At 41.1% G+C, this 21934-nt stretch overlaps 2 protein-coding genes across 4 annotated transcripts; one reads left to right on the forward strand and one right to left on the reverse strand.

Annotated features, from left to right (window-relative positions):
* Positions 1-468: 468 nt before the first annotated feature.
* Positions 469-7249, reverse strand: glb1l2 (galactosidase beta 1 like 2). Of its 3 annotated transcripts, none has more exons than XM_068317293.1 (20): positions 7161-7249; positions 5651-5747; positions 5271-5330; positions 5003-5071; positions 4825-4920; positions 4637-4745; positions 4461-4553; positions 4291-4372; positions 3657-3721; positions 3495-3579; positions 3158-3295; positions 2977-3057; positions 2722-2828; positions 2436-2582; positions 2254-2325; positions 2027-2105; positions 1837-1924; positions 1405-1519; positions 1107-1223; positions 469-978 (listed from the first exon to the last, which is right to left on the reverse strand). In XM_068317293.1, exons 3-20 carry the CDS (start codon positions 5300-5302, stop codon positions 868-870), a joined length of 1686 nt encoding a protein of 561 aa, XP_068173394.1. In that variant the 5' UTR covers positions 5303-5330; positions 5651-5747; positions 7161-7249; the 3' UTR covers positions 469-867. The 3 variants fall into 3 exon arrangements, with proteins under 3 accessions (XP_068173394.1, XP_068173393.1, XP_068173392.1); XM_068317292.1 differs by having other exon boundaries at positions 5271-5451; XM_068317291.1 differs by having other exon boundaries at positions 5271-5455.
* On the forward strand, positions 6179-20596 carry LOC137596615 (beta-galactosidase-1-like protein 2). The gene is made up of 19 exons (XM_068317290.1): positions 6179-6650; positions 7189-7374; positions 7503-7571; positions 7931-8026; positions 8501-8609; positions 9174-9266; positions 9401-9482; positions 9745-9809; positions 10370-10454; positions 12832-12969; positions 13706-13786; positions 15639-15745; positions 16884-17030; positions 17293-17364; positions 17487-17565; positions 17674-17761; positions 18739-18856; positions 19186-19302; positions 20460-20596. The coding sequence occupies exons 1-19, from the start codon at positions 6544-6546 to the stop codon at positions 20544-20546; spliced, it is 1926 nt and encodes a 641-aa protein (XP_068173391.1). The 5' UTR covers positions 6179-6543; the 3' UTR covers positions 20547-20596.
* Positions 20597-21934: the final 1338 nt, after the last annotated feature.

Below are 21934 nucleotides of genomic sequence, written 5' to 3' on the forward strand. Positions count from 1 at the left end.
TCACGGGTGCCCTCGTCGTACAGCGTACTTGATTGGCTGGAACGCCGTCACGTGAATAAACGAGGAAGTAGACGATCCACAAACAGTACCGTACAACTTGGCTAATGAACTACAAAAATAGCTTTTCCCCTAATGCAAGTGTGATGGAATGATTAATATATTGTGGATTTCTGTTTTTTTGGTATTATTAATCGCACGGACGGTGGGATTATCTTACATTTATTCTGCTAGTTCGTATTCGCAGAACTGTAGTACAATCGTACACGAATAGCGTTAATATTTTCAGAATAATGTCAACAACATGTGTTACTGGGGACAATGGTAATTACAGTACATGTCGTTTTGCCATGTTTTTACAAGAACTAAACACATATCTATTGGCATCGAAAGCTGAGATCACAATATTTTCGCTGAAGATAATTTAATAAAATATGAAATCCAGAACAATGCAAGTGTACAAAAGTTTATTGCTTATTTGACTAAATATCCATTGTTTCCATACACAAAGCATGACACCAAAAAAAAAGTTTCAGCATGTTGAGCAGTTGTATGTTAGTGGCAGTAATAGTGATCTAAGCAGGGGTAGGTCAAGTAGAACACTAAAGGATTTACGTAATTTACACTCAGCAGGCATTGGAGAAATAAAATGTGACATGAGTACAGCTTGTGTCCCTGTAAAATCTTCCCACTCTTCCTTGTTCCAAATTTATTGTAGTCTACATTTCCATGCACTGTCCAGTCTTAGAAATGCGTTACTTTTATTTTGAAGGAAAACAATTGTAAGTCATTCTGTTTATTAAAATTGAGATAACGTCAAACTGCCACTATTAATAAGATGTGTCAGAGTATGTACTTGCTGAGCATTTTTTACAACAGTGTACAAAAAGGGAATTTGTAGACATCAATTGTTCTTTCATAATCAGGATTTTCCGCAAACAGTATTTTGTTGTCCATTTTTTGCTCCTCGAAAACAATAATCTGAAAGAGAGCGTGACAAATACATGGCATATTGTACGCAAACAATGTGCAACAAATGATGTAGAACAAATAGAGGGTTTATCTCTGAAACCTGGCCATTACCTTTTACCTAGAGCTTTTGAACATACCTGATTTTCTCCACCTTGGAGCCAAGGTCCAGGGAGATAAAGGAAGTGCTGGGGGCCTATGAACCAGTAACGTCCCAAGTTCTGCCCATTGACAAACACAACTCCTTTACCCCATCCCTGTGGATGATGGATGCATGTGGTTCGTAAACAATGTGTACCAACTAAGTCCAATAAAAACAGTGATGTGGTGCAGTGACTTTAAGCCCTCAGAATACATTAAACTATTCAGAATAATAGATGTATTTTCTGTTACAAGCCTTTAGTACATTTCCCATAAATGATGATGGTCTGTACTCACAGTGAGTTTGATGAAGGTGTCTCTGGGAAGACCTTCTACACACAATGTGGCCTGGTAAAATCCTGGAGTGGAAGTCGACGTCAAGTCAGATTTCCACTGGTCAGAAGTCATTAAACTGAAACAAGATAAAAACTCTCAGAAAATATATTTCTAGCAAAATAATCGTCACGTTTTCTGCATCATTATACCTTGAACATAACACACCATGATGGTGTTACCAAGGTGATAATGACTTTAGTGTGATGTTCCATATCAACAGATAGGGATATATTTTTCATTTAGATATCTGTTACCTTGCATTATAATATATGATTAGCATTTATATAATGTTATGAATATGTTAAGATTAATCTAGCTTTTTTATTTTCAGACAGTCATTTTGTGTCTCAGGCAGCCTGGCTTTGAATAAAAAATAATATCCAGTTAACCAACCTTTTTATAAAGTCTGGCTTCATTTCTAAACAGAAGGTGGTAAATCCTCTCAGAGGGGAGCGATTCAACAGAATGTCCCCCACAATACCTGTAACACAATGCAACAGAACTGTACAATAAATAAATGAATAGAATACATACATAAATCAAATAAACACATCAATGTGTAGAACAGCACAAGAAACAATACCTTTGCGTTGGCTATCCAAATTTTTCCCAAAATTCACTCTTCCACAATTCTCTACAAGCAAGCTCAATGTCCTTGTCCCCTTTGAAAGTCATTGGGAAAGAGAATAAAATGCGGATGTTGTGTGAAATTAAGAATGACCCATCTGATGATAATGTTCTAGAAAAAAGTGAACGTTTGTATGATTCAGTCTCCTTCCAGAGAAGGAAAGATGCAAGATGTAACAATACCTCTCCATCAGGGAGCATCAGCTTATGAGTCTTCCTGTCCAAATTACCGACCCACTTCCTGTCAACAAAAACCTACAGACGTAAGACGCAACACAGAGAGGGGATGAAGTAAAAGTCTTGACGACTCATAAGCTTTGAAACCTTCATCATCACACATCATGTCTGTGTCTCTGTGTCCTCACCAGAGCTCTGTCTCTGATGTTGTTCTTAGAGTTTAGTGTTCCACCGCTGGTGATGGTGGTTTCATACAGTGTGTAACCATATGACTGACCGTTGTCATTGTTGACAGGGAGGTTCTCCATGTTCACTGGCCTGTCTGACCTGTATGGCTGCATATGGGACATTGAAGTGCATATAACATTTGACCTTTACGGTGGGAATCCAGAGAACATGCTTTCTGAGGCAGGAGTTGTTAAAATTTTCACATACCCCCCTAAACCCTGAAAATTACAATGGCAGAAAGCTCACCGCATCAATGAAGTGCAGGGCGTCCCACAATGACAGGTGTTGCTGGATAACAACAGGGTTGTATGCATTCCTCTCCTGAGGAGGAGGCCCTTCCGGAAGAGGCTGAGCTAGGGCAGTTGTTCAAACATTTAATCAAAATTAATTGTTACAGACTCAACAGGTCTCAGTAATTCAGTAATTAAGATAATTATAAAGTCTACAGAGTGGTGCAGAACATTTGCAATGCACTCCACAAAAAAACAACAACAACATTACAGTGGTACTGGTGGAATAAGTTCCTCAAAAGTTGATATTTCTGGGTGTAATCTCCAGCTTCAGACAACGGAGCATCATAATCTGCATTGAAAACAAAAACACAGGCACAAACAAATGCATTTGTTCAGGGGCATTGTGTTCATTTGAAACTGTTCTTTGTATGTTCTCCGTTTGAACCAACCATAGCTGGTGACCTGAGGTTTGTAGGTGTTAAAATCTGACGCGCCATTCATGAAGCCAAAGTTGGTTCCACCGTGGAACATGTAGAGATTGATAGAAGCTCCTTTGTTCAGTATCTCTGACACAATACCCAGCATATCTGTAAACCACATGACAACAAATGACTGCTTGATAAGGAAGCAAGCCGTTAGGCGTTGCTATACTGCTCCTCTCTATCAGGTGAAATGGCCTTGAACTGAGTCTCAACTGGTTATTAGAATGTGCAATGGAGTGAAGCAAATGCAGTGACATAAAAAAAAATCTCACTGGAAAATGCTGGATGAAAAGTGTTTCTTTACCTTCAGCGGGGAACACATGATGAAGGTCACCCCAGACATCAAACCACCCAGACCAATACTCTGTCACCATCAGGGGTTTGTTGGGCTACACGAAGCACATGATGGCATAAAGTCACCGGCGATGACGGCAAGAGGCATATTTATTTATTTATGATCACCGACCTGCATGAACGTCAAATACTGGATTGCTCTAAACGTCAGTCTCTGTAGGTTGATTGTTTTCAGAACTGAAATGAGAAGTGAGAATTAGATGGTGGTTATCAACAATATAAACAGAATTAAAGGAACAGTTCATCCAAAAATTATCATCATCAACTCATCCTTATGCCAGCGGAAAGTCGAGTTAAGAGACCTTCTCTGCAAAATATTTTTGAGGCCTAACAACTAAACATCACTGGAGGATCCTCTTAATGAACTAAAGAAGATGAGGACTTATTTTGAATTGTAAAAAACAAAGTCACCGAGAGGCAAAAAGATAAGCATAAAATAACTTCATGCAGCTCATATGACTTAAACCAGGTTGTTCAGATCCTAAGTACTTAGAAAAGACATTATTTAGGTCCTTTTAAAGCTAAACTTCTCATTGTAGCTTCAGCCTCAGTAGTTTATATGCATGTTGTAAACCATACAACCATCAGCTAAACCATCAGTGAGGACTTCATGACTGAATTTTCAGGTTTGGCTGGATGGTTCCTGAAGGACTTTAAACGTATTGTTGTGGTTGTTGTTGCTGTTTCTTTTTTCAATAAAAGGTATAGAATGAATAGATTGATGCACTTTAAGTTGTAAGTTGTACCTCCTGCCGTTCCTCCATTTCTCAAACCTGCCCAGTTATCTGAGGTTATCAGGAGCTCCTTGATGCCCCTGGAACAAAGACACTAGAGGAAATGAAAACACATTAGTTGTAACATATACTCAATTCATGAGAAGATGCAGTGACACATCGCAGTACATCGGTTAACTCACATCCTTTATGAAAGGCATGTATGTGTCATCTTTGGCGTAAGAGCCATACTCATTCTCAACTTGAACAGCAATGATCGGGCCTCCTTCTTCAAACTGAAACAAACGATCTTCTCTTTTAGATCTCCATTAATTCTTTCAAAACATGTCTGACATACTGTAGCAGCACTTTTAGTCACCATCAAAGGTTTGATGATTGATATAAGCTTGTCAAAATAGAGGTTTACAGCTTCCGCAAATCCAGGGTAAGTCGTCCTCAGCCGCATGCCGTCATCTCTTAACAACCAGCTGAAAGAAACAAAAAGAGTGTTGATAGCTACTGCTAGTATGTGGACACATTTCAAAGCACATGGCTACAAGGCATTACCTAGGCAACCCGCCCAAGTCCCATTCAGCACAGATGTAAGGTCCGGGACGCAGGATCACCCGCAGACCCACCTCTGCTGCTAAGCTGACATAGGCTCTGAGAAAGGCAGACAGATCCAAAGAAGCTAAGAGCTGGATTTATTTTATATCAAAGAAGAGGGATAAAATAAAAGCCTTACTTTAGGTCCAGCTGATTCTGAAAGTTAAACATTCCTCTCTCTGGCTCGTGCAGATTCCACGGCACATATCTGAAAAACGGTCACAAAAAAGACAAAAAGGCATCATTTTTAGTTTCAGCAAAAACATATACATTTAAATTTTATCATGCCGGTGCTAAAGTTGAACTATTTCATCGTTCTGTTTCATAAAAGCACTGCCCTGTGTTTGACCTTCTCCCACAGAACAACAGTGAACACGTTGTGATGTGCGTCTGCGGCGGGAGCCTACGTTGTGAGTGTATTCAGGCCACAGGCCTTCATCTTCAGCAGACGATCCTCCCAGTAGGATCTGGGGACACGGAAATAATGAACGGAGCCCCCCAGGATTCGGAAAGGTTCCCCCTCCAAAGTGAACTGAGAGGAGTCGGCTCTCAGTCCCTCAAGAGTCATTCTTCTATGTGAAGTGTGACCTGACTGGGAAACAAGTTAGATGAAGTGGAAAAGTGGAAAAATTTTCCTAAGCAGGTAACTTTTTAACACGTCACTATAATCAACCCTCAAAACATTAGGCAACTTTATATGCAGCGTCTACGACACAGTACATAGAGTGTTGTGTGGAACTGAACAGCGTGGAACACATTTATGAGCATATTTCAAGTGAAAACTTACCGATCTTAAATGTAGAAGAACAGGAGATTCCAGTTACGTGAATAACACTGACAGAGCTGTACGTCGAGGGGAGGATGGTGCTGCCAGGCCTCAAATTCTGCAGATAATGGAAACTATTGTTGTTCCTGGACAAAAAATGCCAGCGCTCTGTCTCCCTGTCACTCTGTATATCATTAAAGAAACAGTCATAAATTCACTATTAATACATACTGTAGCTCATTTAAATAAATAAAAAAATCAAGTTAAATTTAAACTAGAGGAGCATTCAGTAGAAAAAATTCCAGCAATGAAAATTACTAACACAATTTTGTTCTCACTCAAGTTTCTGATAATTTAGAAGGAAAAATGTCAGAATTGTTTTGTTTTGATTTTTTTTTTTTTTTTAATAGAAAAATGAATATTTTACTTCAGTTTTTAATTGGTCTGGATTTAGGATAACACTGTGAACCATTCTGACAGTGCGGTACATGAAACATGCGACCCCCTACGTTCAGTAACTCTCCCCAATCTAAATTAAAACCTCCGGCTCCGGGCCGATCAGAGGACGTTGCATGACTTTTGCAGAGACTTTTACGGTTTGCATTTCGCGACACGTCCCTATCTTCATTGTGTGTGTTGTACTTGCATAGAAAGGCGCAAATGCGTTATTAAATCGCTCTCGTGGAATTCCAGCCGTCCGTCTGTTCAATGAACCTGTTCCTCTTGAATGAGGTATGCACCGCGGGCCGAACCGGCCCAAGACGTCTCTTCCAATGGCAACGCCTTTCATTACCACTGACAATCATAACCAAACATTACACATCAGACAGTTTTAGCGGCTGTCAGAGCAGAACCAGCTTCTAACACCGACTGCGCCGAGTCCGCAGGCCGATGTGAACACTTTTAATTAAGAAATGGAACTCATCGCGACTGCAGGTTTACGCCTGTCCCTCAAACAAAGATACGTCCTCCTTGCGTTCGTTACTGTTGGGATGCTGTCAATCGGTTTTCATCTCATAAGGTAAGGTGTCTAGATGAAAGACTGGAAGCCTTGATAAGCTTCATGGATGACGCGCAAACCGTCCCTCGTTTTTGCACGGAGCTTCTCGGCTGCTTTTTTTTTCTTTCTCCAGGAACCCTCACCTGGTTCACCTGTCAACACTGATCAAATGTTACCTTAACGTTACACGGAGGCATTCTGCGTCCTGTATGTCTTTTATTTTATTTTTTTGCTGTTGTTTAAACTTAATGCATTTTTTTTTACCTTCCGCAAATTATGCGTAATTGCTGTATAATTACGCGCACCGGCGCGTAAACAAAGATATGTAAAACAGCCTGGAACAGGGCAACGTAATGAACTGACATTAAACGATTCAAACATTTTTCAGCCGTAATTTGTGATAAGTTCTGAGCAGAAGTTGCAGGTTTGTTTTTTAAAAAAAAAAAATCAAAAAAAAATCGGGGTTTACATGTTTACGAACATGATCCTGCTGCACTGGCTGAACAAGTTCCGTTCAAAACTGCTGCTCACATGTAAACCGACTTATCTCGCTCCACAGGAATCGCCACAGGGATGTGAAAAAGAATCGAGTGCACGGTCTGACCGAAGAATCCTCCGAGTTCACTCTGGAAGGGAAGCCCTTCCGCATCCTGGGAGGCTCTATCCACTACTTCCGCGTCCCCAGAGACTCCTGGAGGGACCGGCTGCTGAAGATGAAAGCATGCGGGATCAATACTCTCACAACGTAGGTTTCCACGGCGATCGAGAACCGAGAAAGACAGCGGAATTAAAGGAATACAAACTTTCTGAATTTATTAAAAAACAACAACAACAACAACACACACACAGTAATTAAATTTTGATTCTTTTCAGGTATGTGCCCTGGAACTTACACGAACCGCGGCGAGGGGTGTTCAACTTTAGGGATGATCTGGATTTAGAGTAAGGAAGAATGACTTGAATGCCCCCCTGTTGCGTGTGTTGGCCGGCTGATAAAACTGGCGACCCCATGGATGGATGGCTGGATGAACCTCCCCTGTTGGACGTCAGCAGAATTCCTGCAGATGGCTCTGTTGCATTACAGCAGAGCTTCCAGTCGTGTATGCAGTACTGTAATTTAGTGCTGCAGAGGTTTACCCTTCATAAATGACTTAAGAAGAATCCTTATCTCTTTTTGTGACAATATTAAGTGAAATCCATCAAACACGCCACTTGCTGTTGAAATGTAAAAATAGATTGATCATATTTGTAATAAATGGATTATATTCACAGCAACTTTTTTTTATTGTTTTCTGGGTCAGAGCCTATCTCAGCCTGGCGGACAGCTTGGGGCTCTGGGTGATTCTGCGTCCAGGACCTTACATCTGCTCTGAGTGGGATTTCGGGGGTCTCCCCAGGTAAAAACAGCAAAACAAAATAAAGCCTTCCATTTGTAGGTGTTTGACATTTGCCTCCCAGCCAAAATACCCCTTTATTTTGCATTATTTAAAAATTGCAGATGGTGTGATAAATTTACCCATTAAATGAGATTAGAGAAAGAAATCTCTGTTCAGGTAATCTGTTTGTTACCTTTATCTTTGCTGTATAATAAATCCATTCAGCGTTTGTGTTGAGTGGAAAGTTGCCAAGAATTTTTGTCTGGAAGAGATTAGATTACGGCGTGTTGTAGTTACAATCCATCCTCTGACATAAACTGGCAGTAGGTGTTGTCAGAGTAGTTTGGCTTCCAGGTCATGCGTTGTTGAGTAAAGCATGACTTTGTTGATCCATGCTTCGATTGATTTGATTAGATTGATTGGATTAGCATTGATGAAACAACTTTTAAGAACTTGTCGGGACCTTTTAAAGGTTCTTTTGTAATCTTTTCACAGTTGGTTGCTACGGGATCCCAACATGAGAGTGAGAACAACATACCAAGGATTCACCAGCGCCTTCAACTCATACTTTGATGAACTCATCAAAAGAGTTGTTCCATATCAGGTACTTTCTGTTAAAGAACAATTACATTGCGGGATAGTCTAGAGATATATTTCAGGGAAAATATTTAAAAAACATATATATGTATGCACATATGCTCAAAAATTAAAAAAAAAGATTTCTCTGTTGAAAGTTTCCGTGGAAACATGCATGCACTGTATGTTTGTTCATCTTTAAAATCTTGTCAACAAGAGTTTAGAGTTCTACAGATTTAATCCATTTGCTCGTATTTCATCCTTGCATAGAATATTTAATTTGCTTCATCCATTAAAAAAATTTAATAACTGCTCCTGTGTCTTTGTAATAAACACTGTGGGCAATAACATCAACCACACACATGTAAGCTGATAAAATTATAGTGTGATGGTCTTCCATCCTTCCATCAACTCGAGTCACTTAGCCGCCCTACGGCTGTTATTTAGTTTTTTTTGCCTGTTGCATGTATTAAGAGGCTTTAAGTTCCATTCTGGTATTCTTAAAGCGCAGCTGTATTCAGGCTAGTAATGGTCCAATGCTGATCCCACGCCCTAACACGCATCCTCTATTCACTGGCTAATTAATATGCAGTACTCCAATGGTGGTCCAATTATAGCACTTCAAGTGGAGAATGAATACGGAGCCTATGCCAAAGATGTGGAGTACGTGCCTTTAATCAAGGAGGTGAGAAACTACATTTATGATGCATTTCAATAATTGGAAGCTGAGAGTAATTATTTACCTGAAAAGCAATAATGTGTAGGAAGAGTCGTTCTACTGTTTTGTTTGTTTGCCCTCATGATGCTTTTTCTTTCCAGGCCCTTCAGTCAAGGGGCATCACAGAGTTCCTTATGACCTCAGACAACCTGCAAGGGCTGGCCCGTGGGGGGGCGGAAGGAGGTGTTGTATAGATTTATATTCTATTGTTCTGACAAACTTTAAGCCCCTTTTGGTTTGTAAATTTGTGGGAATCAGAAATTCTCATTTTGAATGTTTCTGGTGCTACATAAAATAACTAACGGGTCATTAAAAGCAAAACACGAAGCATCATAGTGTTGATCCAGCTTTAAAGAATAATCGTTGGTAATCATTGTGGAGTAAAGCATCTTCGGTGTTCTACATCATCCTCATAAAGTGTTTGTTTTTTTTTCTTGCTCTAAAGTTCTAGAAGCTATCAATTTCAAGACGCTGAGTGCGGCTCACCTCTTGCGTTTGGAGCAATTACAAGTAAGTTTTGTGTGTGTGTCAGCGCCTTGATTTTCATCATGAGTTATCCCACGATTGTTTATTTGGGATTCAGTCTTCGCTGCTATGCAGACCTGTAGTCAGCCTCACGCTTAGGGCAGCAGGAAGCAGTGATCATTGACCTGCTGAAAGCTGGTCTGAGCAGTGCTGCTCTCCCTCAGTTAAACATCAATACATTGGCAGGAATGGGGTCGAATGGAGTCGTGGATGGAACAAAGGATCAGGATGCGGGGGAGGCGGGGGCGTCAGCTTTTTAAATAGCTATATGCCAGATGTAAGCACACCTGGCTTTTAAAGCAATGGGGATAAAACTGATCCAATTAATTTTAATTTTATGATTTATTAAATTTATGATTATTTAAAAGACTAAACACAACATGCCATTTCACTTTGTGCCTCCGTCTCCTTCTCGATCATGTGCTTATTAACTAGTAAAATTTTGACACATCTTAAAAGAACTTTTGAGAGCATTGTGGGATGTTTAAAGAAAAATAATTCATCCAGTAATTCATCTTAATTCATCCTGTTTCTACTTTTGCCAGCCTCAGAGGCCCAGGATGGTGATGGAGTTCTGGACCGGATGGTTCGACTTCTGGGGAGAGCGTCATAACACACGCTCAGAGGACGGTAAGACACACCAGCTGGAGAACTGAATGGTGGAAAAAGGGGTCCCACAGAGGGAGTCAGAGTCTGCTGATGCATTCTTTGTTGAGGTTGAGGTAGTTCTCTTTCAGTACAGAAGGTCGATAATGCCGGCTAATTTGAGACCTGGATAAGACAGGGTTTGTGCTGTGAGCCAATACAGGATCTGTGATGGTAAAACAGACTGTCTGGAGGTTAAGATGGAGTCTGGATGCCTCAGGGTAAGAGTAGCTTAAGACAAACCTTTGCTAGCTGAGAATAAAAAAGCCACTGTGCCAGAGGAAAGACGGGGTAAGGACAGACTCACAGCTATATACTCACATCATTTCTCCTAATGCTCTTGCTGGAATTTTAGCTTCTGTATGATGCCTGTCAACATGTCTCAGGATAGATTCTAAGATTCTACTTTTAAGGCCTTTTTTGACCTCTCTCCCAGCTGTACCCCCAATCATTTAGTACCGTATGCGTCAGCACGTACTTTCAGGTCCTTAGGTACGGGTCTTTTATCTGTTCCAGGGGTCCAGCTGAAGATTAAAGGGGACAGAGTGTTTGCAGTCAGGGGCCCCGAGGCTCAAGAATGATCTGCCTGAGGACATTAGGTCGACTGAGCCGGTGATTTCTTTCTCTCCCATCTGAGCCTACTTTTAATAGACGGAAGGAGAGAAAGTCTTGAACTTCGTAGGAGTCACATTCTGCTCATGCTCTCCCACTTCTTATGAATCTGCCGGAGATCCAGATCTACACCACTGATGTCCCCGGCTGAATGAAATTACAATTCCATTGATAGGGAAAACAGAATCAATAAGCAATTCACTATTAATTACATCTTACAGTGTCTTAAAAGACACAGGCTTACATCTGAACAAGACAAGAAATAATATGAAACACCCAGTGGAGTTTTTACTGTAATTTACTTTTATTTAGCGTCTATTAAATCATTGACAAAGATCTCTAAGAGTAGAGAGAAAGACCTCAGAGTATTTACGAGAACGCAAGCAGCAAACTGAAGCAACACAACTAGGAATTAATTAAAACATTACAATAAAACAACATAAAAAGCAACCTTCACTGTAATGTTTTCAAAATCTCTGAGGGAGATGTTCGACTCTAGCTTGAGACTGGTTTGCAGTAGTTGGATGTAAGACATTTTGAAATCGTCTGCCGATGCCCAACCCTAGTAAATTACCCCATTGTTAACTTTTCTATTTAAAAATAGAAGAGATGCGACAGACTCCATGCTTCAACAGCTGAGAATGAATTATACGCTGTTTCCCAACTTACCTTAAAAGCCACACCCTGTAGTTATGACCCATTTTGGCATTTGGCACTTTGATCTCATTGGTTCAAGCAGCACCTCTTGGCGTGAGCTCAGAACCACAGAGAGGGTTGTAATGTAGATAGACTGGTTTATCATAAAACCTCAACAATGCCATACAAAGATCCTGCGGTATGGCCCTGCATGAACTAACCAATTCACCCTGTTCTACCAGACAAACATGACCTTAGACTTAATACTGACCCCGTCTTATTTTTGCACAATTGTTCCACATTCTCTCACCTGTATATATGAGAAGTAAAATTTTGAAGACAGTCACTTCGGCAGCCTTACACATGCTTCAGCGGCAGGAGGATATTTTTAGCATAAAGATTAATGGATATAACATTCCTCGCTATCACCATCTTGAGCGCTCTTAGAAACATCTTATTTCAAACGCACAGGCCAGAACCTCCAGTTCCCATTTCTTTTTTCCCCTCCCCGTGTCCTTCCCAGCAGCGATCCGAATCTTAAACTAGAAATGTTGTGAAAATGAAAAATGTCTTTCTTATGGCTCCTCTCTTCGGTGAGAAAGGAGGAGGAAAGAAGCCCTCGCCATGCAGAAAGCGTCGCAGCTATGAAACGAGGTGTGGTTCACTCGTGTCCTTGACGCTTCAGACACGGAACACACTGAGCTGTTGGTCAACGTCAGCGTCGCCAGCCAGCCCACCAGCCGTCCTCCTCCATTGTAGTTTACTTGAACATTATGTTTATTATTTTAAGTCCAGTTTCCTCCTGAAGATCCAGTACGAATGCTTCATTTCGTTTTGTTCTGATGTGTTCCTGGCAGATATAAGTAGCTAAACTGAGCAGGGGAAGTAGGCCATTTCTTTTATAGGCTTGTGCTTTGCCCCATAAGGAATTATTTTAACCTCTAATAGACATTTCAAAGGTCTATTGAAGTGGGACCAAGGGCAATAACATTATTAAAATACTCACCTTAGCTTGTAAAAGCTGGGGGTCACAGTGGTTACATGAGAATGTGTGAAATCTACACTACGTGTAATAATTATTTTTTTCTTTACCTTTGCTTTCTGTCTTTAACAGATATGATTCCTGAGGTCATGAAGATCCTTGAACTTAACATGTCCATCAACTTGTACATGTTCCATGGAGGGACAAACTTTGGTTTCATGAATGGGGCATTTGGCTCTACAGATTATAAATCTATGGTAACAAGTTATGGTAAGTCAAATGAATCGTCTTCTGAACGACATTTTGACACTGGAATAAATGTTGTAAACGTGTGAGACACAGAGTTGTTTAGTCGCAGTCACGACAAAAAAAAAAAGATTCAAAACAGACAACAGATCAATTACGTTTGCTGATCCGACTCTATTTTGAAAGCGCAATGATTCTATTTTGCAAAAAATGTGTCAGTCAGGAGTTCACACACCACTCAGTAAGTACAGTTTGACCTGATGTGCTTGAAACGTGAATAGGATCAGTGAATTAAAACATGAATGGGACATTTGGAAAGTGTGTGGATGACGCTAACACAACTCCCGAGCCTCTGACCTTCAGCTAATTTGACAATTGAATACTTAATACACACTAATGGATTTATTACCTCATGTAATGCATGATAAATGGAAATTAAAGATGGTACAATGAATTTCATGTCCTCCTGAAGTGTGTGTAATATTGTAATGACCTTGTTCTTGAGAATTATTAGAACTGCTCCTCAGTTCGGAGGATCTCAGCCGCTTTAGTAACTGTGTTTACTCCTCTGAACTCCTTTTTTTTTTCCTCTCAATCGGTTCCATTTTCTGTCAAGATAAGTGAAAATATGTCTTGGTCTGTTGCTGTCTCAAGATATTTGATAGGGGAGTACGGTGAAAGCATCTTCCGTGGGTAAGAGGCATCCCTGCCTCTTACTCTCTTGCCTCCAGAGCACTTCTGATAGCACATTATCTTTCAGATTACGATGCTCCATTATCCGAGGCTGGGGATTACACCACCAAATACTATCTTCTGAGGAATTTATTCAGCGCCTTGCACAGTGAGTGTTGTTGCAGAGACGGGGGCCTCCCGTCTCCCACCTCTCCTCCTGTCCTTTCCCTTTCATCTCGGCTGCTGAAGGTAATTCTCCTTGTAGGACCTGCTGTCTGTTGGCTAAAGTAGGATAACTTTGCATATGATTACAAGCGCGGATTAGATACGGGTTTGCGTATGCTTGTGGATGTGAGAGAGATTTTCACCCCCAAATCACAGACCCTCAATTACCACCTATTGTGAAAATTACATAGCAGGCCTTTTAATTGCGCTTTTAGCTTAGGCGGTGTTCTTTATTTGTAAAACAAGGGTTTGTGGTTGAGGGCAGAAGTCTCGAGTGTTTTGCGGCCAGGACGGCAATCTGGGCTTGAGTCCATCATAACAGGGGAATAATTTGCCCAGACTTGTGTCGATTGAAGATAGTTTGAAAGCCTGGCTGTGATTCATCTTTATGTTTTGCACTGTGGCTCGGATATGAAAGCGACTGTGAGACGGCTTTGTTTTCCATCCTGCAGCCACAAACACATGGCCTAATTCTCTAATTAGATCGGCTCGATATTTTAACATCTTTTAGTTGTCAAGTGAAGCGCATACTCTCCCCCCCCCCCCCGGTATTATTTTTGCTTAACTTGTCACGGATTCAGTCTTAACGCTGATCTTTGACCCATACCAAAGTGTGTCTCCTACCCGATGACGTATGGTCTTTTTTTTCCCTGCAGCACCCTATGAATAACATGGGATAAAGCAGGCTTCGCCATGAGAGAGAAATCAACTATATTACATAGTTTCACAGATTTGAGGCATCCTAAGCAGAAAACACTTGCTTGTGAGAGATTTGGCAACCCGTTCAGAGGGAAGTTGTGTCCCATTATCCTCAAAGCTTTCCTTGAGTGGTCCAGCTGTTACCGCTTGGAAGCGCCTAAAAAGTCAACGCTTTCAAGCCTTTTCTAAAGGGTCTGCCGGTTCTCTGAGTGAGTTTACACCTTTAAATGAAGTTTGCGGACGGGGGCATCCACTTTTAATCTTTGTGAAGTGACTGGTCTGCAACACAGAACACAAACTGGACGCTGCACTGAAAGCCAAATGGCCCACCCACTGCCTTGAAATCAGTTTCCGAGTGACAGGTTTCTTTGGATTTGGGTGATTCATAGACTTGGATGTTAAATGGGACAGTCTACAGTGCTTTATAGAAGTTTTGTCAGGAAACAAGGCAAACTTTTCCTTGAATCAGTTTGTTTTGCGGCTGACCACTGAAGTTCCTTTGTGTGTCAACACAAGTTGAACATCTTGCAGAAGGAAAGAGACGAGAAAAAGGAGTGTGCCTTTTTTTTGCATCGATTAGACAAAGAAATCTTCATTCCTCCATTTCTTGTGTGCTTTCAAAAGATCAGGATATAATATTTTACTCAACCGTATCATCATGACTAAAATGCTGATAGCAGGATGTAAACGGCTACAGAATAACGACACCATCTGTGTTCAGAATTGTCCTCCATAAAACTGCCGTTCACTCTGTGACTTTTCTGCCACCGGGCACGAAATCTCCAAGGAAAATGACGGCTGACGGGCGATCCGGTCAGACCCGGGACCATTTCTCTCTGCTTTCATGTCTCTATTACCAACTCAATGCTCCAATAAATCTGCAGTTTTGTCCTCTATTAGCAGTAGTTGTTACTCCGAGAACAGCAGGCAGCCTTTGCGACAAAAGCATTAACAATAATACCGCTTATATTTCCACTTTTTTCTGTTGTTGACTTTTTTGCTTTAAAAGAAACAGATTTGCATCTATTTCTGTGTGTTTTGTATATTTTCGTTATGAATTTCCATCGACTAAATGTAGAATGTTCTCTGTTGCTCAGCTGAACCTCTCCCTGAGCCGCCTCTTCCTCAGGAGAAGGGCGAATACGAGGCGGTCATCTTCGAGGAGCACTTCTCTCTATGGGACAGTCTGCATTTCAGCGACAAGGTAGGCTACTAGGAGAATCCCATTCATCTATGAAATATTTAGTCAGGGTTATCTGCTGAAGAAAATCAAAATTCATTATTCGTAGATGAATGCAGAATTCAGTTGCAAGGTTTCGGATCTGTGTGGTCATGCATCCTCTGTACATCTCCCAGGAAGTCACTGGGATGGTTTAAAAGGCTACAGGCATAAAAATTAAAGTTTTCCAATAAAAGAAAGGTTCCATTCCTCATGTGGATGAACAAAATTAAAATAATATAAGGTGTCATACCAATCAATACCATACCATCAATTTGGAGGGTCATCTGGACACACCAGCCTACATGAGAGCACACACACACACACACACTAACACTGCTGGTATCCTGCTGGGATGATCAGCTGTACTCGGCTTCAGGACCATAGAGCAGGTTGTTGTGGAAATGAACATAAAAGAGAATTTATCCCAAAAAAAAAAAAAAAGAGAAAAAACAAAAATCCAATTTGGAAGGTTTCATCATGTCTCCTCGCTTTCATGTCCAAGAGTTTAGTTGAGCCACTTAACGCCGCGCTCTTCAGAGGCATTTATATTCCGACCAGATGTAGCGCGTCTGGAAGTTGCTTACAACATAAATTATTCACTCCCTGTTGCCGTAATTTGCTTTTTCCTCCGAGACGTCAATTACTTTGTCCTGGACTATCCACACAGCCTTGTTTAAGAGTGCGCTTTCTCTTCTCTGGCTTCAGAAAGGCTGAGTGGGATGTGTGAGCGTGATCCTGTGTGTGTGTGTGTGTGTGTTCAGAGGTAGGTGTTTAATTGTGTCATAGTGGGGAATGTTTATTGTCTTGTGAAGAGTGCATTACGCACATCCCAAGGGTGTTGAAAATATTGCTGCTGAAGAGAAGCACCGCTCTGAATACCAGACGGGAGGGCTTCATTAGGTTTGATAAATCATCCCTTTGAGTGAAGCAGGTTGGGAGTGTGTGTGTGTGTGTGTGTGGTGGGGGGGGGGTGCGTGTGAGGCAGGAATCACAAGATCTCACACATCCAGAGTGGATTTGGAGTGTTTTCACTTAAACGTAACTGATATCAGAACCCCGCAACACATTTTTCAAAACCTGTTTTTTTTTAAAAGCCTGCCTTTTTGCAATTTTTTTTCAGCCTCTGATGTCGCACAAACCGGTGAGCATGGAGAACCTCCCCATCAACAACTACAACGGTCAGTCGTACGGATACATCCTGTACGAGACCACCATCGTCGGCGGAGGAACTCTGGACGCCATGAAGAACATCAGAGACAGAGCTCTGGTAAAGTCAAGGATGACAGACAGAGACATGATGGCTTCACAGCCACACACTCACACTCTTCTTCTTCTTCTTCTTCGTAAGAACAGCGAGGAAGTTGTTATCTGCCTGTTAGAAATCACAGCTCTGCTAGACGAGCCAACAGCTAACAAGTTCAGCCTGTGACCAGCTGCTCTAGTATTACATAAACCGGTTGGAGGAGAATTTTAAACTTTAATATGATATGAAGTCAAACCAACTTTCCTTGGTGTTTTCTTCTTCGCAGGTTTTTCTGGACAGACGTTTCTTCGGTGTTTTGGATCACACCATACAACAAATCGATCTCACAGATTCGCCGGTACCTGGTCTTTATCTGTTTGTCTCCCCTACTAAAAGGTTTCTTTCCGTGAGGATGTGTTCATGCAAACGTAACGGTTTTAGAGTCACGCTTCTCATGGTTTGTGTATTTCTCTACTCAAGAAAAAGAGAACTCTAAGTTTGTTGGTGGAGAACCGTGGAAGAGCGAATTATGGCGAAAACCTGGATGACCAGCGCAAAGGTACAAACTTCCTGGTAATAAGTTGGCGTGCTTCTTTTCACTGGAGACCTTGACAGTAAAATAACAGTGCCCCAAAAGAACTCAAAAAGGCTTTAATTCACCTTTCAGGTCTTATTGGAGATATTATGTTGAACCAGGTTGTCCTCACAGACTTCATTATTTACAGTCTGGGTATGTCGCCAGACTTCCAACTCAGGTTCGTGTCTTCCAATTATAATTCTGTTTCCTTCCATGTTTGTGTTTCTCTTCTATTACACCTGCCTGCTCCTAATTCAATCTGGCTGATTATCTCCCTGTTAAACACAATTACGATGGGAACACGATGGCAAAACGCAGAAAAAAGGGGGCCTTCCGCTTTTAACACGAGGAACATTCCCAATCATAAGCAGTACAGTAGGTGGATTATGCAGCAGCGGGAAAAAAAATCTGTAATGTTTCATTACTGCCTAGATCGTTTTCACACTAGAGGTTCCACACTCTGTTAACTCTAGAATAAATCGTGGGGTACAAACACAATTCATCCTTAATTGCTTCTCAGGTAACAGCGTGTGTCTGATCACTAAGCACTTCTTCTCTCTCCGATTGCCATTTCATTTCCCTTTTCGGCTTCATGCATTTGAGGATACCGTCCATCTGTCAAAGAATAAACAAGAAGGTTTGCAATTTTCTCGATTCACAAATCGGTTATTTCACACTGGCTGAACACAAACGGTGTATTAGAACTCGGCCTGTACTGCAAGTCCACAGGAATACATCTCTGATTGACGGAGTGTGCGATGGATACACACTGCTTAACATGTCACCGGTCACCTAATGGCAAAGGTCATTTCTGAGCATTATGAGGCGTCTCTGCAGGATCCAGCGCTTCCTGGGGTGCAAATGTTTGTTTTTTTCCTTTGTGAAGCACCCAGATTACATGATTGTCGTGTCTGCGCTCTGTCACAGAAATCAGACTTCAGTGTTTGTACTCATTGGACTATCTAGATGTATTTCAAAGTCATTGCTGGGTTTCCTGAAGCCTGCATGCAAGAACACTTAAAACACTAAACTGTAAATGATCTACTGTATAACTGAAACCGGAAAAATCATCCAGGATGTTTCTCTCAGCATCCTCTTACAGTCTTGTTTCTGATAGATGAATGTTATTGACTGCGATGTGTTCTGCTTCTACAGATTGGAGAATTCAGGTCAGTGGAAGTATATGGAAGAGACTCTCCCCGCATTCCCGTGTTTTTTTCAGGGGACATTTCAAGTGAACGGTGTTCCTAAAGACACCTACATGTTCCTCCCTGTGAGTGTGAAATCAGCAACAAATGACGAACACATATGCTAACACAGGGTGTGATAAAACTCAACAGCAAGTGTAATATTAAAAAAAGAAAGAGACTGAAGTTTGTTGATTGATGTTCAGGTTGTTTTTCCTGCTGTCTCTCGTAGATTCCAAGTGGAAATTAAAGTTTTAAGTTTATAAAATCAGACGTTTTCATCCTCTACATTTAACAGAAATAAAGCGTTCGATACTTTTATACATGCTGTACACACTAATCTATTGTTTTGGTGTCTCATTCTCTGACGATTTGATCTGCCTGTTGTCATGGTGATTACTGGTTGTCCTTGCAGGGTTGGAGCAAAGGTGTCGTGTTCGTCAATGGGAAGAATCTGGGTCGCTATTGGTCCATGGGTCCTCAGCAGACTCTCTATCTGCCCGGCTCCTGGCTCTACAGCGGGACGAACAGGGTGCGACTAAATCTTCATTTTCTCTCTCTCTAAACAGTATTTGAGCTGATCCCAGAACAGTAAGAGTTAAACACATTGTAGGTCGTGTTTGTAGCATTTTAATTCAGTCTTGGTCAAAAGTGTTAGGTGACATGTCAGAAATCCATGTACGAGGTCTTCGTAATGAGTCACGTTCTATTTCCATCATTGTGTGCATTTTGATGTAGATCTATAGACTAAAATTTTTTATTATTTTTACAACATAAACAATCTGGCCTCGGTTCACTTTCTGTAGAGAAAGTGTGAAAACGACCCACTGTGGGTGAACGACATCAAAAACATTAGTTTGGCTCACACAGCAGGTGGAAACATTAAATGGTAAAAATGAGCATTTTATTTTCATTTTTATTTTTGCTGTGGCTTCACATGGTCTTCCTTGCCTGCTGTGACCAGCACACACACTGACACACTCACACACACACCAACACACACACACACACACACACACGATCACTCACAAACATGCATTTTCTTTTTTTAAAATCAGATGCCATCCTTCAACATCTCTGCTGTCTCCACAAACACACACCAGGTTCTCCCACACTGTTGTGTTAATTGTGCCTTATTTATCGCTCCGTTCAAAACACTATGGGTACCATGTTCTCATCTGTCTAGTTCAAAGAAATAAACATAAATATTAATGAAAACCTTGTTCCAGTTCTGTTTGCAGAAGATGAACAGGCTTTATCCACAAGTGTGTTCCTGCTAATTGATTTCTTATGCAGTATCAGAATAGGACATCACTGTCCAACCCAGCAAAGATGCGCATTTAAATGACTTCCTGTAGCCACTATTCACATGTATATTTATGACTTTAAACCACATGTTCGGTCACATGAACCTCACCTCCACCAACAGACACAAGTTATATTAACACCAGGTCAACAGTTCTGCTCTCCAGCTGCTGGTTTTTCTTCACCCTGTGGATTTGACGGTGTTTAACTCCACAAGCATCAGCAGTTACATGAGCTGCATCTCCGTATTTTTTTTTTCCTTTTTGCCTTTCCAAACTTTTCTTCTCTGCAAGAGTGCATATATTGACTCTGGAGCTCATCCACCCACTACGTGTCATTTCCCGACCTCCTCTTAGCCAGTTTTTGTTTTTTTCTTTCTTGCAGGTCATGCTGTTTGAAGAGCAGCGAACAGTTGGTCAGATTCACTTCACCAAGACCCCCGACTATAACAGGATTCTCAACCTCTTGTGAGGACAGGTGGTGAGGGGGCTGCGTGAACGACAAGAGGAGGATGATGGGAGATTAGTCGAGAAGCTTTGTCAACGCCAGAAATGACGTCCACCTACAGCCAACAGCGCCATGAACTCGGACGCTTTTGTTTTGTTTTTTGTCACCAAGACAGCAGCGATCCAGACAAGTTTCTCAATACGCGATTGAAGTTGAATTGGTGGCAGAGCTTGTACTGTAATTTAAACTAATGCTATTTTTATTTGTGAGAGTACATTTGTGGGACAGTGTTTGAAGGATAAATTAAATAAAATCTATTTGTTTCTCAGATTCTTTGACGTACTTTAGGTTTTTTTGTGCTGTTGAGAAACTAAATCTGTTTCATCAATTTAAACAAATTAGATTGAAGTACGCATTCAAGCACAGCGTTTCATCACTTCGTGCTCGTGTGTGAACGCACCGGATCTCGGGGCGGAACTCCAAACGCATCGCACGGACAGGGAGTTTCTTCTCAGTTATTTATTTCTCTTGATTCGACTAACATCTTTCTCTGAGACAGAATTGCTGTGGCAAATAAAACACCTTGAAAGTCATGCATAAAATCACATGAATGAATCACATGAGGCTGGAATGGCGGTGGAGATGAGGGAAAGGAAAAGGTCAGAGGTGAGTGTGACGTCTATTGTGCCTTAGAGAAGTCCTCGCAGGTTAACGCTCATTAACTGACATTATTAAATATCTGTAGATCTAAAGTCGGTTACAGCTCTAGTCTACTTAATTATTAAATATTCCTAATGCCTGTTGGAAAATTTAAAATCGGAAAGTTACAGCCTCACCTTCAACTGCTCTGTCACTTCAGGACACCCCAAACGACACGCAACATTTTCAGGAAGTCACACTCCTTCCAAATGAAGTATTTTACACCCTGGCACGTTTCCATTAAGGACCAAGACTCTTAATTTGTTTTAAAGCTAATTCATTCATCCAGATTAAAAGCTGATAATGACCACTCAAGTAGATTAAACAGCGGCGCTACAAAGAAGATGTGTTAAGTGTGTGTGTGTGTGTATGTGTGTGTGTGTGTGTCGGTAGCACTTAGCTCCTGTGATCAGTGTGATATTCCATGTATGCGACACACACGCTCGCCTTTTAGAGAGCATCTGAGGGCGAGCTGCTGTGACTCATTTCCACATCCACATCCACCTTTGAAATAAATACATAAATTAATATATTAAATTTGATTGTTTGAAATAAATAATGGGAGGCAATATCTCCATGACCAATCCCTGCGAAGTGTAATATCATGCAGTGGCTGATAACAGCCGGTTTTGATGAGCGATACAATACAGCCTCTTGTCTGAATGTGTATCTTATCATATTCTGAGTGAAATATGGAATAACACACTTTTTTT

Source organism: Antennarius striatus, chromosome 6 (assembly GCF_040054535.1).
Source record: "Antennarius striatus isolate MH-2024 chromosome 6, ASM4005453v1, whole genome shotgun sequence".
Classification (NCBI taxonomy): domain Eukaryota; kingdom Metazoa; phylum Chordata; class Actinopteri; order Lophiiformes; family Antennariidae; genus Antennarius; species Antennarius striatus.